Source organism: Folsomia candida, unplaced genomic scaffold (genome assembly GCF_002217175.1).
Source record: "Folsomia candida strain VU population unplaced genomic scaffold, ASM221717v1 Fcan01_Sc020, whole genome shotgun sequence".
Taxonomy (NCBI): Eukaryota; Metazoa; Arthropoda; class Collembola; order Entomobryomorpha; family Isotomidae; genus Folsomia; species Folsomia candida.
This window is the reverse complement of record NW_019091212.1, coordinates 1,580,977-1,603,154: the sequence shown is the minus strand read 5'-3', so window position 1 is coordinate 1,603,154 and position 22,178 is coordinate 1,580,977. Positions and strand designations below refer to the sequence as shown.

General features: G+C 38.2%; 2 protein-coding genes across 2 annotated transcripts; both read left to right on the top strand.

The window, feature by feature from the left end:
- Positions 1-284: 284 nt before the first annotated feature.
- On the top strand, positions 285-2,346 carry LOC110857992. The gene is made up of 5 exons (XM_022106612.2): positions 285-580; positions 760-959; positions 1,061-1,385; positions 1,460-1,807; positions 1,888-2,346. Exons 1-5 carry the CDS (start codon positions 459-461, stop codon positions 2,210-2,212), a joined length of 1,320 nt encoding a protein of 439 aa, XP_021962304.1. The 5' UTR covers positions 285-458; the 3' UTR covers positions 2,213-2,346.
- A 1,003-nt stretch (positions 2,347-3,349) lies between these two features.
- Positions 3,350-21,035, top strand: LOC110858067 (ubiquitin-like protein 3). Its single transcript, XM_022106720.2, has 5 exons — positions 3,350-4,719; positions 7,637-7,745; positions 16,220-16,273; positions 16,334-16,444; positions 19,176-21,035. The coding sequence occupies exons 1-5, from the start codon at positions 4,687-4,689 to the stop codon at positions 19,235-19,237; spliced, it is 369 nt and encodes a 122-aa protein (XP_021962412.1). The 5' UTR covers positions 3,350-4,686; the 3' UTR covers positions 19,238-21,035.
- The last annotated feature ends 1,143 nt before the right edge of the window (positions 21,036-22,178 follow it).

Below are 22,178 nucleotides of genomic sequence, written 5' to 3'. Positions count from 1 at the left end.
ATCTCTTCACCAGTGTTCAAATTGTATTAGTCAACAGACTATGAAGATGATGATAAAAGAAGAATGCAAATATAAAATTTGCATGTGCAGATGCAGCATGTGCATGCAAAATGGATTCGAGTGAGAGGAGAATAACAAAGGAAAAGAGCGACGCTGTATTAGTCTGGACATTTTGGAGTATTTAGTGTATTTTTAGAACTAAAGTCTTATCACTCAAAACTCCAATGTCTCAGATATTGGAGGGAGTCTTATCCTTAAACAGGCCAAGCCACGCTACCAAAAAGACGCCCAGATCCTCAAGGGAAGAAGATTCCCTTCAACAATCCCTAGCTCATTCTCAGTTCAGAGCTCGAGCCCTCTGCACGCACAGTTTGATCACTTGGTGCTTTCCTGAAATTGTGTCAACTTGCATTTCCCAGTCTTAATTTTCGACGAGGGGCAGCTCCCAAGGAGGAAAAATGGAACGACTTCCCACCACTTCAATTAGTAATTCAAAGCCTGAACAATCCAATTCCAAATTCAAACTCGCCCCTGGAGAACAACTAATTGTTTGTCCGTACGACATGTCGCATCAAGTCACGTAAGTTTCATTTTATTTTGCATTTTACGATGGACAATTTTGTCCTTGGATTACTTGTGCAATTTATACACGCATGAAATACATACACAAAATAAAAAGGTTTTATGCAAGTCTGAAACGGGATAGGACAGTTTTAATGCTAATTGATTATATTTCTGCCTATTTTTTTTATTTTCCAGGAATCTTCGATTGGCTATCCATCTTAAAAAATGTCGTCACAATTACGAAAACAAGATGCGAGATAGTGGCGAGGCGCTGCAAATTGTGGCTTGCAAATTCAACTGGGGACATCACGTTCCGCTGCCGGAATTATTCCATCACGAGCGAGTCTGTCCTGACCGGTATTCAGTGATTACACACATCATGGAATTTTCTAATTGTAAGTCGCACAATTCAATTAGCCAGCCAAATACGAATACTTTATCCAATCTACAATTTGCATAATATAGGAAAATGATAAAAATTATGTCAAACTTTTAGCGTATCCTGCACCGCTGCCCTCGCACTTGCGACAGTTTTCGTCCGTAATATACCGAAGTCGTGGCGTCCCCCGTGAGGATTTGGAAACCTTGTCACCCGCCGCAGCCTGCCCGGATGAAAATCAGAGCGAAGCATCTTCCGCTATATGGCCACCATCGGTAGCCTCGAAGGACTCCAATAGTCGATCATCGAAAGCTTCCACGAATGACCTGATCCCAGCGTGGGCGAAGACGATTAAGAAGAGGGAGCTCTTTGCCCCCATCACACGCTCTCTGAAGTCATTCCCAACTGGGAAATCGATCGTGGTCAAGGCAAAGACTGGAGAGTGAGTTTCGTTATTGTATTTTTATACTGCAATTAACGAACCCTTAATTATTAATTATTGTATCATGTTTCTAGCGGTGTCTGCAATGTTTTGAACGTCGTGGATATTGACGCCGCCTTCAAAACGACGATTTCCTCCGGGCCGTCTGTGCTAGGCGATAAGAGCAATGGTGCTTTGAAGAAATCCCAGTTATTGGGGGATATGGGTTCCATTTGCTCAAGTAATTACTCCACACTCACCGGAAGTAGGTGCAGTTCCATATCAACCCGGATCTCCAGCACGCAGAAGGAGCGTCAGGAAAGGGTGAGGGCGAGAGCTTATGACGAAAAGGGCCAAGATCAGAGAGACTACGCCTGGGAATTTGAACCCCCCGTCACCCCGTTCAACCTCGCAACCAGGTTTGAAAATGGGTTATCGCTCAAGTAAGTTGAATATATTAACTAATGAAACCTCACCATCACCCTGTCATCAATTAATAACTCCTTCATTTCTTCATATGCAGATATCCCATGGGCCTCAACAAGTCGGAGCGGAAAGCCTGGAGGAATGAGAATGTCCAAAAGGTGCGCACCTTGCACGGAGGAAGTTTGCTTAACGTCGTACCGGCGCCATGTCCCGACCCTGTGGCGAATCAAGGTTACCTTCTCAACTACAATAATTCCCTTTTCGGCAGTGACACGTCGGACACGTCGTCCTCCTTGGACATGAGCGAGGCGACTTGGGAAGACGAGGACTGGAAGACTTCGGAGATGAGCGACACGGAGACCGACGAATTGGATACCTGCGACATGAAGGACATGGGCGATTTCGCATATTATTTTAAGTAAAAGGTAGATATTCTGATTCAATAGAGTGACTTGTTGTAGAAATGAATTGTTTGTTCCACTCTTGATTTTATGACGAATACGAACAATGACAATAAATTATGGATTTTCGTTACTATTCTAATATCCGAGTTATACATACGTCCGTCGTGCATATTAATTTTTTCCGTGTCATATGTACATATGCACTTTATGCAAATATGTAGTTAAGCAGATGGTAGTGCATCTTAAAGTCTACATAATTATTATAATAAATGCATGCATCTAGTCTCCTTGCACCGACCGACTAGTGACTGCACTTTATTTTTTCTTACCATACTGCATTTAATATTTAGCCTGATTTCATTTATAAAACAGGTTAACTTTGCATGCATGCAAGTAGTCCGTACACACATGTCATCATCATCGTCGTCCTTACCTAATCTTTAGTAAGAAGTAAAATCCGTTCGCCACAATAATAAGTAAGTTTTTAACCCAGCAAGTAACATTCGCCATAATAAAACAAGTAAAGCGCAGTGCTTTAATAATCCTCTCCTACTCCTCCATCAAACTCTGTTGGGTTTCTCAATCACGGCCAAATGCATTTATTTCTGCATCCAAAAGCTCTGCTCATGTAACAAATAAATGTATCTTCTATGTATCTCCCTATGCTCGCACATGTATTTCTATTGTGGACCCCCTACCTTTTTGTGTGATGGGGAGATGCGCAAATTTCCCCATTTTTTGCCCTCCTCCCCCATCAAAGTGAATATTCTGGTAAAAAATTTCTCGCCGAAATGACTCAATTTGTAGATAAAATAGCTCGGAACATACTTCTAGGTGTCCCCCAGAAGTCATTGTGTGGGGTATGCATACGGTCCTGCATAGACTACGGAGGGCCAGAGAGGGTCTCTCTTTACAAATATGGTTAAGAGTAATCACTGGTGATCACCTCTTCATAACGACAGAGGGTCAAACATGATGATTTCAATGACCAAAATTTCCATTTTCTTTTAAAATTTTTCAAAATTTCATTTCCCATTTTCGAAGCACAACCTCTCTGCGTATGCTCAGTAGGAAGGAGAGGAATTATTACGGTACGGTGCATATAACTAGATACGAATGAGGAATTTCTCTCTCCTCTGTTTAATGGAACGCCTGTGTGCTTCCCCAGTCTCGACTTGGTGAGGTTGTAAAGCGCAAGAAAGAAGAAAGACGACGACGAAAGACCTTCCAACCAACAATTCCCCACACGAACCAACCAAGGATCACTCACATCACATCCACCAACACTCACTCACACTGCTTGTCGTCGGCCTCGTCGTCTCCCTAGCCCAACAAAGGGACGACTTTTTTCAAAAACCTACAAAATCACGGGAAAAAAAGTCGCCAAGATAGAGAACTTTTCTCTTCTGGGGGAGGAGTGTGGACAGGTTCCTTCACAAAGAAAATCTGACTTTTCGTGCCACCACCAAAGACTTGGTTTTTAAATCAGAGGCTGGAGGATCGATTAAAATTCCACCCTGACCCTGAAGTCGTCTGTGATTCTGGTTTTGTGGAAAACAGTAACAGTATAAAGTCCAACCCAAGTAATAAGTTTTATCGAGAAGTGGATCAAGAAGGAATAACTAATTTCCATCGGGATTTCGATTAAACATTGAAGAATAAATAAATACCCAGCGACCCTCAACTCATACGAAACTTTTTCCACGCAAATATATAATTCATCATTTCGTCATCTCGTTTGCAATTATTAATTTACCCAGTCATAGAATCCAACTAAATTATACAGTGAAATAAAATAGATTAGCCCAAATAAAATACAACACTGCGAAACTAAAAGCTATAACCAACCTGTCTATCTCTCATAACAACAACGAAAAGCAGAGCAGAGAAGCAGGGCTGCTATATCGTTGTTGGTATAAAATATTATTATTCTATTCAGCCTACCACGAACTAAATACCACTACCAGCCAGCCATACCATCAACATTAAATAAAGTAATCCACACAAAGGGATTAACTAGTAAGTAAACTTAACAGGAAATGGTAGCACGAATCCAATTTGGTTCGCAGTACAAGAGCATCAACGATATTGCTGCCAACGTTAACATTTATCCATTATTATTCAACTCTGCTGCAGTTTTGGAATAGAGTGATTCAATTTTAGTTTTATTCTGCTCGGAAGGTTTTTAGACTTTGGAGAGAAAGTAGGAATTTTTAAGTCGACAATAAAAAATAGTTGAATACTCTCCAAGGAGAAGATTGGTTTTTAGGAGAGAAAACAATATTGCAAAGTGATTTGGCAAATCTTCACCTGCCTGCCTGCTGATCGAGTTGGGTAGCGTTGTCATCCATCTTGATAAATAATTTTTAATTGACTGCTAGTCTCGAAGAAAGAAAAAGTGCCAATTTTATAGAAATAAACGTTTCAACTTCAACGAGAGAGTACTTGGATTTTTCCGATAACAGAAAATTGCGCAAAAACCGAAGAGAAAAATGGGATCGAACAAAAACATTCCTAATGATAAGGTAAATAAAATTATTCTATTTTTTCTATATTAAAAAAAATATTTTTTAAAAGTTTCTGGCTGGAAAACAATGATATAAAAAAGGTGACGAAATTGAACGTCATTATGTAATAAGATATACATCATTTAATGACCATGCTGGTCAATGTTGTCTAATTCATCCTGGGTAAAGATAGATAACCTCGCGCCTCACTTTACATTAATAATTCAACGATGATAAAGTGACAACGACAAATATGGACAAAAAATAAGACCAGGAAGCATTTAAACTATTTGTTCTAAGCTCAGAATAAGTCTACCTACACGAAATTAATATGTCCAAATTAAAAGGGTGGCAGTGACAAGTCTTTCTTTGTCTCTCACTATCTCGTACCAATATTATGGAGATACTTGAGCCGGATCATGTTCTTGATGGAGTACGAATTTGCAGCATGAGCAGGAAAAAAATGGCAAACTAAGTAACGATTCAATAACATTTAAGAAGGACATGACACCATCATCATCATCATCTCGAGCTCGATACCATATGTAGCTCAGCAGCAGCAGCTTGTAAAATCCTGTTGTAATTTGCACCATCACCACCATACTCGATTATCTATATGTATTTAATAATAACGATATCTTTGTTGGACTGGACTAGGTTAGGTTTACTTTAGTTTAATCCCACACAACACACATTACATTACATTATGTAGTACTCCTCCTTTTTTATGATTGTTTAACTACGTCTCAAACTAGATGCAGTATTATTATTGGATCATGTTAGTTCTTTAGCTAAAGTTGACATTATTATTATTATTGCGTACTTGAATTTCATGGTGGTTTCTTTCTGGTTTGTGCATGCATACTCAGTGTTGCAGCTACATGTGTTATACATTTATTTATTCTTTGAGTAGTTACCAGCAGTTATGCTGTTTTGAGAAAGAAAGAATATGAGTCATTTAAAAAGTAATAATGTCGTTCATACCATTTTATGGCGATTATAGTGTTTAACTGCAATCTTTAACGTTTAATGAGGTCGCCCTCGTGACATTATCCGAGTTAAAATGGTTTAGAAAAGAACACTTAACTTTCCCGATATCATTTAGCTGTTAGGTATACATATATACGATTCCGATATGATTTTTTAAACAAAAAATATTTTCCCAAACTATTCTACTTTAATTACAAAACTGATGGAAAAGTAGTAAATTTTCTTGAATAGCTTTTTTTGTTCTAAAACCACTAACAACTTTTACTTGACATTGCTTTTTTTCTTGTTTGATTTGGCATAGTTACCGTAACCCTGTTATAATATTGATGAACATAAATGTATATGTAGAGATAAGGAAAAATTGACTTCTATCCATTTAATATATTCTCATTTCATTTTTCATTTATGCTGTACTCACTCGATTACGAATCAATATATAATCGATATCTTCTGATGTCATTGTATCGTCATCAAACTTTTTTTGTGTAAAAGTAGATTGGTCGGTAGATTGGGTGGATATATAACATGCTGACTAAATAGTTCCTTCTTATATTTTCCATCCAATCCACCCATATGTATGTATGTCACTCACTCTCACGACATCCTCCTTTTCATACATATGAACGACATCCATTTCCATGTACGACACGCATTTATTTAATAGGCTTTATTAGGATTAGGTAGGTCAGTCCAGTCAGCAGTTAGTTAGTTGTGACCGAGTAAAAGCACACATACATAAGTAGGTTGCGTCCCTTTTTTCAAGTTGTCATCGACCGTATACTGCTCGACTATTTACCGTCATCATGATTTGCGACACGAAAAGTTGTTGTACACTTTTCTCATGTACTTTATAATGCTTAATGAATAAATATTTAATTAGAGGGAACAAAAAATTATTGTTGTCGGAGCAGGAAGAAATAATCATAGAGGTAGAGAAAGTACGTACGTATGTGGCACATATGAATGATGGACAATGGACAATGGACATGCACAGAGAAGGCATAAATAGCACAATGCACTCTGGAGATAATGTGATGACTTTCTCTTATCTCGGCATGATAAGCTGTGGTGCGGTAATATTTGCAAAAACTAGCAAAAGTACTTATTCAGATTAAGTAAGGCGGTCCAAAAAAGTAGAGCAGGTAACAATGCCGCCCCTATTATTGCATATTGCAATCCATGTTAGATAGTCCTAGTGATGGTGGGAATGATAATATCATCGACATGGACACTGCGCCTGCAAATGTTTCATTCCCGTCTTAACACCCTTCTTCCATCATAATATTCTTGCTGTCATGTCATGATTTACAACGCGACTAAAAGTAGGATTTCACCAGTATTAAGATATTTTCGTGTGTATATGGTGCATCATTTCAGGCAGGACGGGAAGAAAATGACATGCCATGAATGACACGTTTGTGAGTTACCCTCGGTAAACACTTGGGCTTACAAGATTCGAAAGTTCACTAGAGTTAGTTAGTTAGTTATGCCATCATGTATGTCCCCCATGGTTGCATCTCAGATTTCAACTATGTTGTACTAAACTCATGCATGAGCTGGAAACTATATGGCTTCGTTAGTTTTGCCCGTACTGTTGTTTATCTTAATCCAGCCCGGCAAACTATTCCCATTGGAAAAACTGCTCCATTTCAAGTTCTCACACTTTATTTACCCTTAAAGACAAGAAGATTCCTGTCATAATGATTCGGATCCAGAGAGAGTGTGCGTAGTAGAAATGAGCAATTTTTCCTCTCTCCCCCACCGAACTGACAGCAGATAGATATTATGAATTATTATTGCAATTCTTTGTACAAAAATTATGACCCTCTCTCGTTGTTATATCTTGTTCTTTTTGAAGCATTGTTTCTCTCGTAAAATGATGTATGCCTGAGAAATATGTATATTGCGGAGTAATAATAATAATTGGATTTTTCTCCTCTTACAGATAAATCTCCGACTAATCTTGGTCAGTGGAAAGACCAAAGAATTCCTCTTCAGCCCCAGCGATTCTGCCGGAGACATTGCTCAGCATGTGTTTGAATGTTGGCCGAAAGGTAGGTCGAATTTTATATGTATTCATCCCTCTATTTGACTAACTAGTTGGTCGGTATTATTATCCTGGGTTCTGGTTGCTCTTGAAAAAAAAGTAGACCCTTTTTCCAGGCCACATCACGCCGCACATACGTTCGTATACATTTTACTTGGGGTTACTCAATAAGTAATATCTTTTTAAAGAGATGATGACGACGACGAGGAGGACGACGACGACGTTTCTTGTTCTTTTCTTTACTATTCTCCCACATTTCCGGGAGAGGAGGAGAAGTCTCTAGTTACATACTTGCACTTACTGGCTTCCAGATTACATAGAATGCACCAACTTATAGCAAGATTTGGCTGGGTACTTGAGAGGAAAATCATGACACTTTATTTATTAAGAGTTTTGTGTGGAGGAGTCCTTTTTCCAAAGTGAATGAGTCATGTCATGATGTTTAAGTTGTTGTTGGAGGGTCATAAAATAAGTGAGATGAGTTTCAAGGGTTCCTATTCCTACACCCGCACTACCCGAATGCACGTCGTGTGTAGTACCCCAGTTGACCATGTAATATGTTTCGTAGTATAATAATGCCCCCATTTGTGCACATGGATTCCTTCGTTAAATAATCAATCCAATAATCGGCATCATCATTATTATCCGGTTTGGCTCTTATTACATCTTCTTGGGACACAACAATAATCTCATTGTCCCATCGTCTCATGTATTTATTAGACCAGGCAAATCGGTCCATATCCAGACCAGAGAAAGAGTTGAATTCCAATATTCCTTTTGTCACGATAGTGGTCATGAAATGATATTCGTTTTGGTTGTCTGTTAGTACATAAAATTTTCGTAAATTGTTGGATCTATGTTGTTCCATTCTACAAAGAAGACCTTGCAGTAAGTAAACCCATCAAACCTGCATATTTTTCAACATGCACACCAATCTACCACCACTTACTTACTTCTGTGCTTTCATTCTCATACCATTCCCAGCAGCTTCTTTGTTGTTCATCCGCATTTGGTTTAAGCAATTCTCGTCCAGTGGTTTGGTTTGGGTTTTTGTGTGTGTGTGTAGATTTTAAATTTCATTTCATTTTCTGGAGCCCTTTACTTTACTGCCTCCGTCAAGTGAATGGTTTATGACTGTGTGTGTATAGAGAGAGGTTATAACATCACTCGCTTATAGGAATCTGTATAAGCCTGGTTTTGGTATGTATGTTGTTGGGTGGGTGGGTTGGGCCCTTTTTCTTCTACTTCTTCGTCTTCATCGCCTCCAAGAGATGAGATGAGATGCTTTCCTTTTCTTCGTAATGCCAGATAATCATTATTATGAGAGGAGGATAATGGTAGGCATGGTATACGAGTTAGTGGTGGTTCTTGCATGGTTTCTTTCTGCCTACAATGAACGTCTACCACACGAACGAATATATATATTCTTGGCTAAATTTCACAATTTCTAAAAACAATTTGGAAATGTATTTACAAAAGTTTCATTTGTGTGTGACAGCAGCTTCCCCGGTATTATTAAAAAGCATCCGAGTATTAGTATTATGTATCTCTCGAATATTTCGAATAAATCGGATCTATCTCATCATCATGATGATTCTGAATGCGGCAGAATATGGTTCCTTGCATGTCACATTGTAGCCGCAGGAGAGTAGTTTCAGTTCAAAAGCATGTTCAAAAACTAATCCTATAACATGATGATGATGATGATCTTCCTCCTTCCAAAAGAGCTGCATTTCATTTCATGAGATCTTAAAAGATCTTTTAGTTGGTTATGCCGTGTATGTGTGGGTACTGACTGGATCCGCTTTTAGTCTAGACATCACACCACTTCTCTTTATCATCATCACCACAACCACTACCCATCTTAAAAAATTAATGAACCACAACTTTCAAGAAATTAAGCAATTTTGTTCAAAATTTTCTGTGAACAAGAATCTTTGGGATAAAAATCACTCGGTCCAGAATTGTTGTGTGTTTTCTTTCCCGTTATCATCATCTTAAATAGCAAATAGCCAATAATCCTTCCTTCTCCTCTCTCATATCCCTTCCTCAAGTCTCCATCAACGTTACAAACTCGTCAAGTTATAAACATTTTATAACTGTGTAAACAAACTCACTCTTTTCAAGATCTATCTCTCGTGTATGAGGTGTATATGTACATATCTATAAAAAAGTGGATAAGTAGTAGTAGTGGAAGCGGCTCTTCTTTTTTTGACAGCGTAAATAAAATGAAATTATACTTATAAAGGGTCGTCTTCGTCTGCCTTTCATCTCTCTTTGCCTCCCCGTTTACAAGAAACATTTGCTCATCTTTCGTAAAAATTTGGACTAAAATGGCTAAAAAAATATTGCCTGTATAACTTGAATTCAAATTCATTCCAATTAACCGGAAGTTTACCCTGTGCTTACTCTCAAAGAATGTCCCCATGTAGCTTTTTAACTTGAACCTTGTCTTCCATTATAATGCGTGTCCTTCCAACAAAACAACAACTGCAGTAAAGTAAAGTAAAGCAAAGCAAACTAACTGTATCTGCGATTTACGATCCAATTCAAGCATTATAATAAATAAATTGAACACAAAGTTCTCCTTGTAAAAGGTGGACGACGTGGAGGTGGCTCAAGTTTCAAAATGTTTCTTTAAAACTCACAGTAAGAACAGAATTCATGAATACGTTTTCTTTTCTTCCTTATCCCCACAGAAATCAGGCGAGGGTTTCTTAACAAACTGTTCACGACTGTTTCTCTCTCTCTGTACCCGTGATGATGATGATGATAAAATGAAAGCCGTCGTCGTGGTTCGAGGTGACGGTGGATTAACTCTTCCGAGTGTACTTTAGTTTTCTGTTCCCTTTTCTGAACACACGGACAGTGTGTGTCCTTTACATACGTAACGTTCATACACAAATCTGATCCTTCAGACGACATTTCTATCTACAATGGAAACACATTTATTTTTGGTCTCCCAAACGCTTTTTATTATCCCATTTGTTTGAGAAATAAATCCCCAATTTTACGGAGATTTAACAAAATTACGCTAACAATTTTAGTTCTGCATTACATGTTGCGTCCGCCGCAGTTAATTCGCACCATGTAATGCGAAATGTAATGTAATGTAGTCCAGAAGAAAAAAAAAATGGACGAAGGAATGAAATGAAATTTGTTCTACAATTGTTGATTGTTTCATTTCATTTGAAAGACGAAAACTGTACTACATTTTATTATTACAATATCAACTGCGATCAAGTGAAAAGCGTAGTTCCATTATTCCGTCCATATCAAAAACTCTCTGCTTTGGTGCAGCAAATGCAATGCAAACCTGATTCCTTGCTTAAATAAAGATAAGTTACGCTACACGCGTTAAACAATTAAGGTCACTCGATCTTTTTTTATATACAATCGAGAAGCAAAAGTACTGCATAAGCGGCGGCGATAGGCAAAGTCCGAAAGTTGTTGTTTTATTCCATTTGGTTGTTATACATATGTATGTTTTTCACTGGTATTGTTATTATTATGGTTAAATTTCTGTCTTCATCGTCATGTCAGGATGCAATTTCGCACTAACGACGAATAATGTTTATCATGCAATTTGCGGAACAATAAAGTTGTGTGGCAAAACAAAATGTACATTATTATTGGCCACCACCATCACCGTACATAGCATACCGTGACACCAAGAACCATCGTTGTCGTCGTCATCATCATCATCAAGTTAATGCGACATGAAATACATGCATACATCCTTATCATTAAATTGGATGTTATTTTTCGCATCAAATTGAAATCGTGTCATGTTTTAAGAGCAATAAGACACATGGTCCTACAGTTGACGAGGTGGTGTTTACTTGGGTACGCTTGTAAACGACACGGCTTATCATGTCGTGGTGAAAGCCAAGAGGACGTTCTCTACTCAAAATTCGGAGCTTATTGTGGCGATCCTCTTGACCTTTAGAAAACTGTTAAAATCGCCAACCTACTAGAGATGAGATACAAGTTCGTGAGGGATACATAGCTTTGGTTTTGACATGTCACTCCATTTTGGTGCTAACAAGTAAGATCGGACGATGATGATGAAATGAAACCGTGTGAATTTTGAAAATGAAGCCGAATAGTAGTTTTGCATTATAATAATTCTATCCCTTGTGGAACAAAGGTTTAATGGTCTTGAACTTTTTTTAAATCGCAATATTCTCTTCATGCCTTTGGGGTTTGCGAAAAGAACTTTTTCTTCTCATTCACCATCAAGCTCGCACCATACCTAACAAGCAAATAACAACCATTCATACTAGTTATTGCGAACGACGACTTTTTGTCTTGCTTAGAGGAGATCGTATTATTATTATTATTGTTATAGAATAGGATACCACCACTACCACCCGAATCTATTTTTGTGGTTGGTTGTTATTCGCCCCACAATTTTTTTCTCGTATATCTGAACTTGCCTTGATTTCTAAACAGCGATGAAAACCAAGTGTGTTAAATTTGTTAGTCTAAATTTGAATTCAAAGGGAATTAAATGAAGTCAAATTCTCAACTAGTTTATTTAGCGTTAAAGGTGAAAAGGTTAAAGAGACGAATGAAATTATAATCTCGACCCTTTGTTTCAAACTTCTTGGACCCTGTCACTCATTCATTTCATGGTCACCAAAATCTAATTTTCTTTAGCTTATTTGCGGACAATTCTGAACCCACTATAATAATTTCATTTTATAGTTGCCCAAAGTTTGGTTTTAGTGTCAATGACAATGTCACCGCGTGGTTTCCTCCTCCTCCTCATGCTTTTGCACTTTGTGATAATTAAGCGAGTCTGACATAAAGCTTGATCACGTTCAAGTTTAGGAAGAGAGAGGCATTTGCATTAATCAGATGAGTCTCATTTCATTTCGTCTCCTAAATTTGTCGTCCTCCTTTTAATAAACTAAAATTTATCCTTGAAAAGTTGTCGCTATTATAAAAATTCCTCTCGGGACCAACCCGACCACACCGGTTTTTTTTCAATGCCCCTTGGCTCCAATCAACTTTTCTTTCTTTTGGCAACGACTTGGAATTTATTTTCTCCTTTGTCTCCTTTCCCAGAGGAGAAAGAGGAGGAGGATATCATCGCTTTATTGTCCCTTTCAACACCTCACGAACAACAATGCACCCTCCAACGCAGCCGTTTTAATTAACAAAATCTACTCTGGAAAAAGTTCTTCCAGTCGAAGGAAGGAATTGGAAATATGAGAAAGACGTGGAGATCAAGTACGTAAAAAGTGGGATAATGATAAAATCCTGTAAATTCACTATGACATCAGCAAGAAACTTGAAACTTAGCGTTATAAAAAGGTTTACTTGCTAACTCGAGGAGCAATGAAGACTTTCAAAATTTGCTTAATTCGGTTTGGTTGAACCGACGACAAAGACAATTTTCAGGGACAGAAACTCCCAATTCACGAATCCATCCATCCACCCACCACTCTAGAAGCAGCAAGCAACTAAAAGTTTAAATGAGTTGCAAATTGCACAACTTGTAGAAACAAAGAGTCGATAAGAGAAGTTGCCAATTCAATAATAGAATTACATTCAAATGCCAATCAATCAGAAATGGTCTATCCATCCAATTTCATCATCATCATAATCTATTTATGAACTTTCACTTTGAGCTTAAAATCTCCAAAATGATGTGTTTTACAGAATAATGTACAAATTAATGTAAGGAATTAACCAACTTGTTAGTTGAAACGAGTTTAAGTAGTTTTGATTTTATGATTCAACCATTTACAAACTGCACAAAAGGAGCCGAATATTATTGAAAGTGTGCATCATGCCGAGGCTTCGCCAATATGTACGGTGGAGTAGTGGAAGTAGTGGGTGAGACAGAAATGGTGGCGTTGGTATGAAATTATAAAAACGCGATTCATCTCAATCTGTTCCTTCGAATTTCCTTCATCTTTACTCACTTTACTTCACTTTGCTGATCTGCTCTGCTTAACTCGGGGACTTGTTCAAAGTTTAACTACACAATCTCCTGCTTACTTATTCCTCTCCTCGTCCTCGGCGTGATGTATGGTACGAGCTCTTTGATGTCCTCTTTTATTCCAAGGAGTAGTCTTGCTTATTCCGTTGCCTTCTTTATGGTTCGTTCCTTGCTTCGCTCTTCGTGAGTGCGTGAGTGTCGAAAGATGCGAATCTGTGACCCACTTTGGAAATGAACTCACAACATCAAGCCATAGCCATGATCATTCCATCCATCCGCTCCTTCTGATGCTCCTCCTGTTCAAAATGTATTGGAAAACAAGTCGAGGATTTTATTCTTTGCATTTACATTCTCTCTTTCTCATTCCAAACCCGTGTCAGCTCTTTTTTGGGAGGAATACTTGACGTTTCCGTTTCGGATTAGAGGGGATCCGACCGATTCCTCGTTCTGCCTGTGTGTTTGCTTGTTGAAAGGAAAGCATAAGCATAAGCCGCCGCATAAGTCATCAAGATACCGTGGCAAGAATGAGATAGAGAACCAGATCAAACCACATTGCCAATTTCCAGTCAGCCAGGCAAGGCATCTGGTTTCGCAACGTCTTGTAAATAAAGTCATGAGAAAGAGAGCGAGAGGATATTGACTTTTTTTATTAGGAAGCCATTCCCACCACCAATTCATTATTTGGACTCGATTAAACTTTACGTATTTCACTCGTATGGGTCGGATCAGTGCTCCAAAAAGTGTGGCATATAACGCCCTGGGAAATAGCTAGAATACTGGGAGATTGATAAAATGAAACTATTTTCTCAGTGATGCTAAATGGCAGTGATTGATGAACGAGCGTTTAAAAAAACAATGCACAACTTTAGAGGGGTAGTGGGCATTTACTATTCAAGAAATACACAGTACATGGGACATCACCAAATTTCTTGAGGTTTTCGGGAAAATTTATTTAATATTAAGTTTTGGTAACAGTTTGCCTAGTGGGATGGGAAATAGGTTTTTAAATTGGGAAATAGGTAACAGATATGGATTTATATGTATGTGCGAACTGCGGACAAATCACACCTGAAGAGAGAAAAAAGATAAATAAGTTACTTGGGATTCTTATCTCGTTCCATATGTTATGGACTGGCTGCAGTTCTGCTGAAGTAGAATGAAGAAAATGTCTGAATTACGCTGGAGGTGGACAAAGCACGACATGCACGACATGGTTTGGACGGATTTATTAAATGTCATTCTTCTCATATATACTCGCACCGGATGTAATGTGAAATCTAATCTCTTGTATTCAGTAGGTCCTTACTCATGGTAATATTAGTTTTCTCATTGTGCTGATGTCGAACTTTCGTGGGGGTGCTGGTGGGCTGCTTTTTTGCCTCGCTCTTTAAAATTAATTGACAAAAAGTTATAAAGAAGATAGAATTTTGTTATTAGTAACAAAACCCTGTTTATACATGGCTTGTAAATTGAAAATCTGAGACTCTAGAGTCGAGGAGCCAAATTTCAAGGTCGCAATCAAACTCGCGTCATCATGTCATCTCTTTTCTTCTCCCATGCGAATAATCATTCATTCTTCTCTCCTCTCTGGATCAAATTGGCAAACATAATTTGAAACCTGGGAACAAATTCATCATTTTCCGATCATTTTCGGAGGTACACGCCACATACATCTCTCCACGCTGCTCTGTCTCTCCTTTCGCTCAACCAAAATGGAAATGGAATAGAATAGAATTAGCATTAACGATTATTAGGTTTGTGCAGTGATGTGTGGTTGGATGGTTCTGGTTTTGGTATTAAATCCTCGTCGACATTATTACGGCGTGGAGTAAATTACTCCTCCTCCTACCCGCACCCGTGCCCGGCCACATCCCATTGTTATGCCTTAGTTAGTTATTGTCTACAAAACCAAGGTCGAGTCACTTTCTCTCCGCTCTCTCTCTCTCTCTCTTTCTCTGCTCAATGAAAGCTTTCAACTCTAGTTTCGATTGTTAAATGGATTTGCCTAATGGATCCCGTATTGCTGGACCTGAACTTACTTTCTCCGGGAATACATTTATCAGACTGCTGCGAATTCTCGTTTTAGTGGGCGGACAACCACACACCACATCACCACCACTCTACTGTTTCTTCTTCTGCGAAACCTCCATTTCCACCCATCATTACGACGACGACGACGATAATCACGATAATGTGAAGTGAAATGAAGTAAAATAAAAGGAAACAGAATAGAGAGAGAACTTTATGATAGTTAGCGCTCAGCCTTCGAATGCATGAACATATTGCCATTTTCTCCCCACGGAGTAGTAGCCAAGTACAATGTGGCGGGGGAGAAAGTTTATGTGGAATTGGGAAAAGTTTTTGAATGTGGGTCGGGTCCACGTGTGCGGATGAGATGAAATGAAACACATGCATTCAACACAAGATCAATAGCGACCATAACTCAATTTACTGTGCCAACATTACGTATAGATTATTGACCATAAGAGTTACAAATTAATAACATCAAATGAATTTTGTTTTTGCAGAATGGGGAGATGAGGCTGTATCCAAGGCGGAAATTTTGCGACTGATTTATCAAGGTACTTATTACAAATTAATATATCTGAACTTGAAATAATGCAAAGTTTTTGTTTATTTAGGACGATTCTTACACAGCAATGTGACGCTGGGCGCTCTCGGCCTCCCTCTTTGCAAAACGACCGTGATGCACTTGGTGCCCAGAGAAAATCTTCCCGAACCCAACTCCCAAGGTGAGCGGGGTAGTAAATGCGAGAGTGAGATGGAGATATCCATGAAATAGTAATGATGGTGATGCTCACACAATACAGGCCCGTAGCGACGTTTCGTCCGGCCTGGAGAGTTTAGCCGTGGTACGGCCTAATATGCCCCACAAAAAACTTCGAAACTCCGATTTTATATAGTGTATTCTAGCGGATCCCGGCGGTACGGCCCCTTGGGCTGCACGGCCTGGAGAGTGTCTCTCCACCTCTCTCCAGCGTCGCTACGGGCCTGCCGACACAAATACTGGAAGATTGTGTTCTTTAAACTCATCTTTCTTCACCTTAAAGGGAAACAAACTCGTCACAATTTCTGGGAAAGATATTACTTTTCTTTCATCATCTTGTCAATCAGATTCCTTCTCACACATGCACACAGACACTGTTTGAAGGAGATTTGGAGAAGTATAGGGTTTTTAAGTGGATAGCCTTCGTCATACATATACCAGTCTCGTTACATAGCGCTATTACATATGTAATAGTCATGTAAACGTATATTGATTTTACGGATTCTTACAAGTCCCACACAAAATTGGGTAATATTATCGATATAATATTTATTGATTGTTTTTTCCTCTCCTTTCAAGACTTCTTTTACACATGCTGCACTTTTTTGAGACTTATTCGAGTAGTTTTTTCAAGGATATCCACAACTAGGCAATCCTGCAAAATTACTTCTCCACTTTCCCCATTCACATCCATATTATTTTTTAAACCTAGCCTCAAGTTCATCCCGTAAACGTAATCTCCTTAGATTTTCCCCCACATCCACGACCAAATCCCTCGTATGTAAGGACTCGAAAGTCTTTACAGGAGGGAAAAGCAACGTCAATCCGCACTTCCCAGTAGCAGAGAACAGCTCTCTGCAGGTTCTCAGAGTAGGTGCCTAAAAGTACCTGCGTCACTGTAACCTCCCTGCCGCCTGGCTACTTTCTCTCTTCCCTTTCCATCTCCCAGTGTGCTGCACATAAAAAAACAACCCACGAACGAACAGGAAGGAGCAGGCAGCTCACATGCTCGCATATTATTCCTATTTACTTGATTTGCTTCATTAATGAAACGTGTGTGGGAGCCTGGTATCAAATTTCTATTTCTGCAATCCCCTCATTTACTTGGGAAGGCAAGGCAGAGGGAAAATTATGAAAGGTCTTCCTCCTCCTGCATCATTTTGTTGGTTTTCCTTGACTCTGAACTAAAGCAGCAGCTGCATGCTTACCAACCTTGCTCCCTCGAGGTGAAAGCAGTCGTCGGTCTGGGCGGAGCTAGCTTCTGCTGCTGCTGCTGCTACTATTAACATTAACCTACATACTCAAGGCCGGCTGGCTGGCTTGTGCACGGATAGACCCTGACTCTGACTTTCTCCGGGTATACAATTTCCACATTTTCCGGTAGGGAGAAAGTCCGCACAGCAGTGGAGTTTGAGAGCTGGTGGTGTGGTGGGACTAGGGACACTGGATTGTCCTTCAGGGTCACGCCACGCCACCAACGCTGCACCATCACACTGCAGCTAAAAAGACATGCTACTTACTGGGTACGTGTGCACCACAATCTCAACCTCGGTCTGGCATCTCTGCCAAAAATCTCTGCATTCTTTGCCTTCTTTCTCTCTCGACTTCTCTCTTAACGTGGCCCAACAAAGGGTGACGGGAGCGAGAAGGAAAATGTTGCTACTAAAACTGGTTGGGCTTTCTGCCTCCACGTATACACACGTCCTGCGAAGAATAAATGTCATGTCACTTTGTAAATAAAAGAGATTTATTCCTTCAGCTTCCTTCCTTCTCTCTCTCTCTCTTTGCAAGTAAGGAGAGCAAAATAAAGTGGTTGGTTGTAAATTCATTTCCGATTCTTTGGAAAATTCAAGGTTATGCATGAATTGGATAGAATGGTGGAGAGGGGAACAAGAGGGATCAGTTCTCAGTGGAAATCTAAATTTAAATTAAAAAATACAAAAGAGAGGGGATTACTCAAACTAGGGTATAGGTTTTCAATACGTATTTTGAATGGGAGATATATGTACATTTCGCAAAGTTCTTTTTCTGACAGAATATACATTAGTTGCCTTTTATGTAGGTACGAGTGACATTTGAACATGATTCCTTGATTCGCCTCTGTCAAATTGTGTATTTTTATCCTCCAATTTTGCGAAATGGTCTCAATGAAACCTAATCCAAGCCCTTTCACGTCTGTTCTTTACTTTCTAACAGAGCAAGTTTTCTGAAAGTTTCCCAGAAAATTGGGTCTCATCCTCCTTTTCAACTCGATTTTGGCCATCATTATTAATTTCCAGTCTTTGTATTAATTTCCTGGATCTGTCACATAAAAGAAACCTCATCTTTCTTTCTTTCTTTCCTCCACAAACAAACCGAGTCCACTTTTTGGCTACCTACATATGACGACGACTCAATTAAGTCTCTTCAACCTCGAAAACTTGATCTGGCTGTGCTGTGCGTCTGTCGGACTGATGATGCAAATCCAATCCGCTTTCTTTCGTCACCATGCTACGAGATCTATACTTTAATTAACTTTTCCCAGCAGCCGCTCTGCTCTTGTAGTCCTTTTGTACTCGCCTACATAGACCACATCACACAATCAACCACCATCCAAGCCATGACGACGAGGAGAAGGCCTTGTTACATATTAATGCTGTTGAAATTTTCATGAAATTATGTCAACATCTAAAACCTGATCCTTGTTTGTTTTGCAGACCAACGCCAGAAGTCTAAAACGGGGAGCAGTAGCTGCTGTGCAGGGTGCTGTATTTTATAATAATGGAGCCGTAGAAATCACCTTAGCCAATTTTAATTGTACTTGTCGTCATCGACTACTACTACTGCTACTCTACTATCTGATATATACACATAATACTACACATCTACTGGACTACACCTACCTTACTAAGCATCTTCATTCATCAGCAGCGTAAAATTATCAAAATTATGTATAATCAACTATATAAAATATGAAATATGCATGAGAAGTTATCGTCATCATTATAAAAAAACTGGAAATTTTATGTGCATCCAACATCCGTTTTACCAATCGTTTTAATGTAAATAATAAAAAAAATAGGAGGAGTAAGAAAAAAACAGTAAACGCCTGAGTATTTTATGGATAAGAGTATTCTCGTCTCTAGTTATTTAGATAAACAATCAAACAACAGCAAATGCATTGTAATCCAGTCATCTCAGTCTCCAGTTTCTTTCTATTTGTTAAAAAGAGTAAATTAGTAAAAGCTCCGTCGTTTTAAGCAAAAACTTGAGGTAAAAGATCATTACGTAATGTCTGACCATAACTTAATTATGTGGTAATTGATTAGTATAAAATAATATAATATATATATATACATGTACTATTAACTAAACTATATACATATATATTATACGGCCAGAAAATAATACAAACCACTACTACTCATCCTTATCGGGAAAAAAGATGAAGTAAAGATTTTAAAAATTACGACGACCTCATCAAGAACAGCGTACTTTTTGCTAAGTACATAGTTAATAGACTAATAAGTTAAACTAATTAAACGTAATGAAATAAAGCGTTCGATTCCCACCGCAAGTGAGACACTCCGACAAGTCAGAAGGTGGTGTTTTTAGTGCGGGGAAAGATATCGAATGATGTAACTTTATGTCTTGATTTTGTAAATATTTCCATTCAGAGTCAGTCACACACAACAAAATGTCGTATTTTACTTATACCTTTGTCTTCTTGCTTTGTATTGTATGTAAAACTAAAATCGACTCCTCCGTATTTTATTTACGGGTGATGTTTTCTCGGTATTTTTAATGATGGACTTTTTCAAATTTCAACTTTTATTTTGAAACGACTCCACAGAGAATTATGGCATGAATAATGTCATTAATTTTTTGTTGGTATGATTTAGTGTTTATCATCGTCGTCGTATCGTAATCTCAATTGTAATGTCGGGTAACAATAACCACAACATATTAACATAACTATTAAATTATCATAGCTAAATGTAAAAGAATGTGACACGGACACACCGGAAAAGGGTTTGCATAAGAAGAAGACTCGATATTTTTCGAAACCGAGTAATTACTGAATTCTCTCAATGTTCTAATATTTAAGCAAGTAATTAAGTATGTATTTACTTAAAACACTCAGAATTCTAGGAAGAATAAGTATAAACAGATTCCGTTTATTCGCCTTTTACTTATTAGAATCAAACCTCTTGAGTATTTATGTATCATCATCCTCAGATCAGCACCTGTACCCCATCCAAGGAAGAAGTATTGCATTTTATTATTAAGTAATCCTACTCTCTCCTCATCACAATGATTATGCTTCACAGCAACCATGCAAGCTTTAACTTACTTGCACCGTTTACCGTAATTAATTAAACATTAATTAAATTAGCTTAAAACACAGATTTAAGCGGTTTAGTTGTATTAAGTCAAGTTGAGAATACTGAATTGCTGGGGACGCATCGTCATCAATTGTATTATTATTATCATTATTACTACATTTCTTTCAATTAGTTATTGTCAATCAGCGCAATAAGTTTATGAGAAATAAATGAAAAATGAAAAAAAAAAAATTATGGGTGGTTCTGATTTTGTTTGAAACATGCAAATAAGTAGCGCACGGGTTTCTTGCTCCTATTTAAATACGTGTGCTATAAAATGATTTTACGGGTTTTACGAATAAGGGCTTAACAAACTCTAGGATTAGTGATTTGTTTGTTTTCTCACTAAATCCTTGTTCCTGTCCATACTGAACAACAGACGATTTGGAAATTCTCTCTGTGGAGTCGATTTTGAGCATAGAGACGCTGGGAATATTTAAATTGAGATGAGGGCACGCTTTATTTGTTGGTTTTATAGGATATCGACCCAGATTTCACTGTGTTAATTACTGCATGTGCTCAAATAAAATTAAACTGCTCTATCGCATTGGCTCATTTCTTTGTCTAGAAAATTCAGCCTGTATTTTGTTGTAGAACGGAGCCGTTATGTAAGGAAGTATGGATGTCAATATTGTATAACACTGGGGGCGCGATCAAACATTTCGAGCAAACAAGAATGTTTCGTAACAAAATACTACATTTTCTGAAAGGGTGCGTCACTAGCTTTTGGTATATGACTTGTAATTGTCGATTATGAATGAGAATAGAAAAAATGGTTGGAAGCCAAGAATTTGGAAATTTATTAATAAAAACATGGATTAATAAAATCCATGAATTTTCAATGGCCTGGCAAATTTTGTAGACAGAATATGTTCAAAACTGAAATTTACTTAAAGTCCGAGGATTTCAAAAATTACCATTTCAACAATCCCCTGATAAGTTGTTTGTCGTCAACGTGGCAAAAACAGGGACAAAGTTCTCAAGCCCATCCGATTTTCAGAAGGTCAACACTTTACAAAAGTGAATACGTCAAGTTAAAGCCACGGAATTAGGGTTCAATTAACAAACGCAAACTTGGACCGGAAATAAATATACCCTCTCAAAAAATCGGTGTCAAATTAACTTGTCATAAATTATATTCAAAAATTCATGAAGATTTTGACATTATGGAAACTGGGGAGTATGTTGCAATTGACTATTCAAATATTTCGAAACTGAGTTTTTGGCATATGTCTAACCCCTGGGAAGTTGGTTTCCAAGAAAAATTAAGAAATACAAAGTTCACTCTACCTTCTGGGTTGCATTATGCAACTTGCATACATATGTCAATCATTA

Excerpts from the sequence above, each read along its gene's own strand:
- LOC110857992 (XM_022106612.2), top strand. The coding sequence starts at position 459 with ATGGAACGACTTCCCACCACTTCAATTAGTAATTCAAAGCCTGAACAA. Across the intron at positions 581-759 it reads GACATGTCGCATCAAGTCAC|GAATCTTCGATTGGCTATCC; the intron begins GTAAGTTTCATT and ends TTTATTTTCCAG. Across the intron at positions 1,386-1,459 it reads GTCAAGGCAAAGACTGGAGA|CGGTGTCTGCAATGTTTTGA; the intron begins GTGAGTTTCGTT and ends TCATGTTTCTAG.
- LOC110858067 (XM_022106720.2), top strand. The coding sequence starts at position 4,687 with ATGGGATCGAACAAAAACATTCCTAATGATAAG. Across the intron at positions 7,746-16,219 it reads GTTTGAATGTTGGCCGAAAG|AATGGGGAGATGAGGCTGTA; the intron begins GTAGGTCGAATT and ends TTGTTTTTGCAG. Across the intron at positions 16,445-19,175 it reads TCCCGAACCCAACTCCCAAG|ACCAACGCCAGAAGTCTAAA; the intron begins GTGAGCGGGGTA and ends TTTGTTTTGCAG.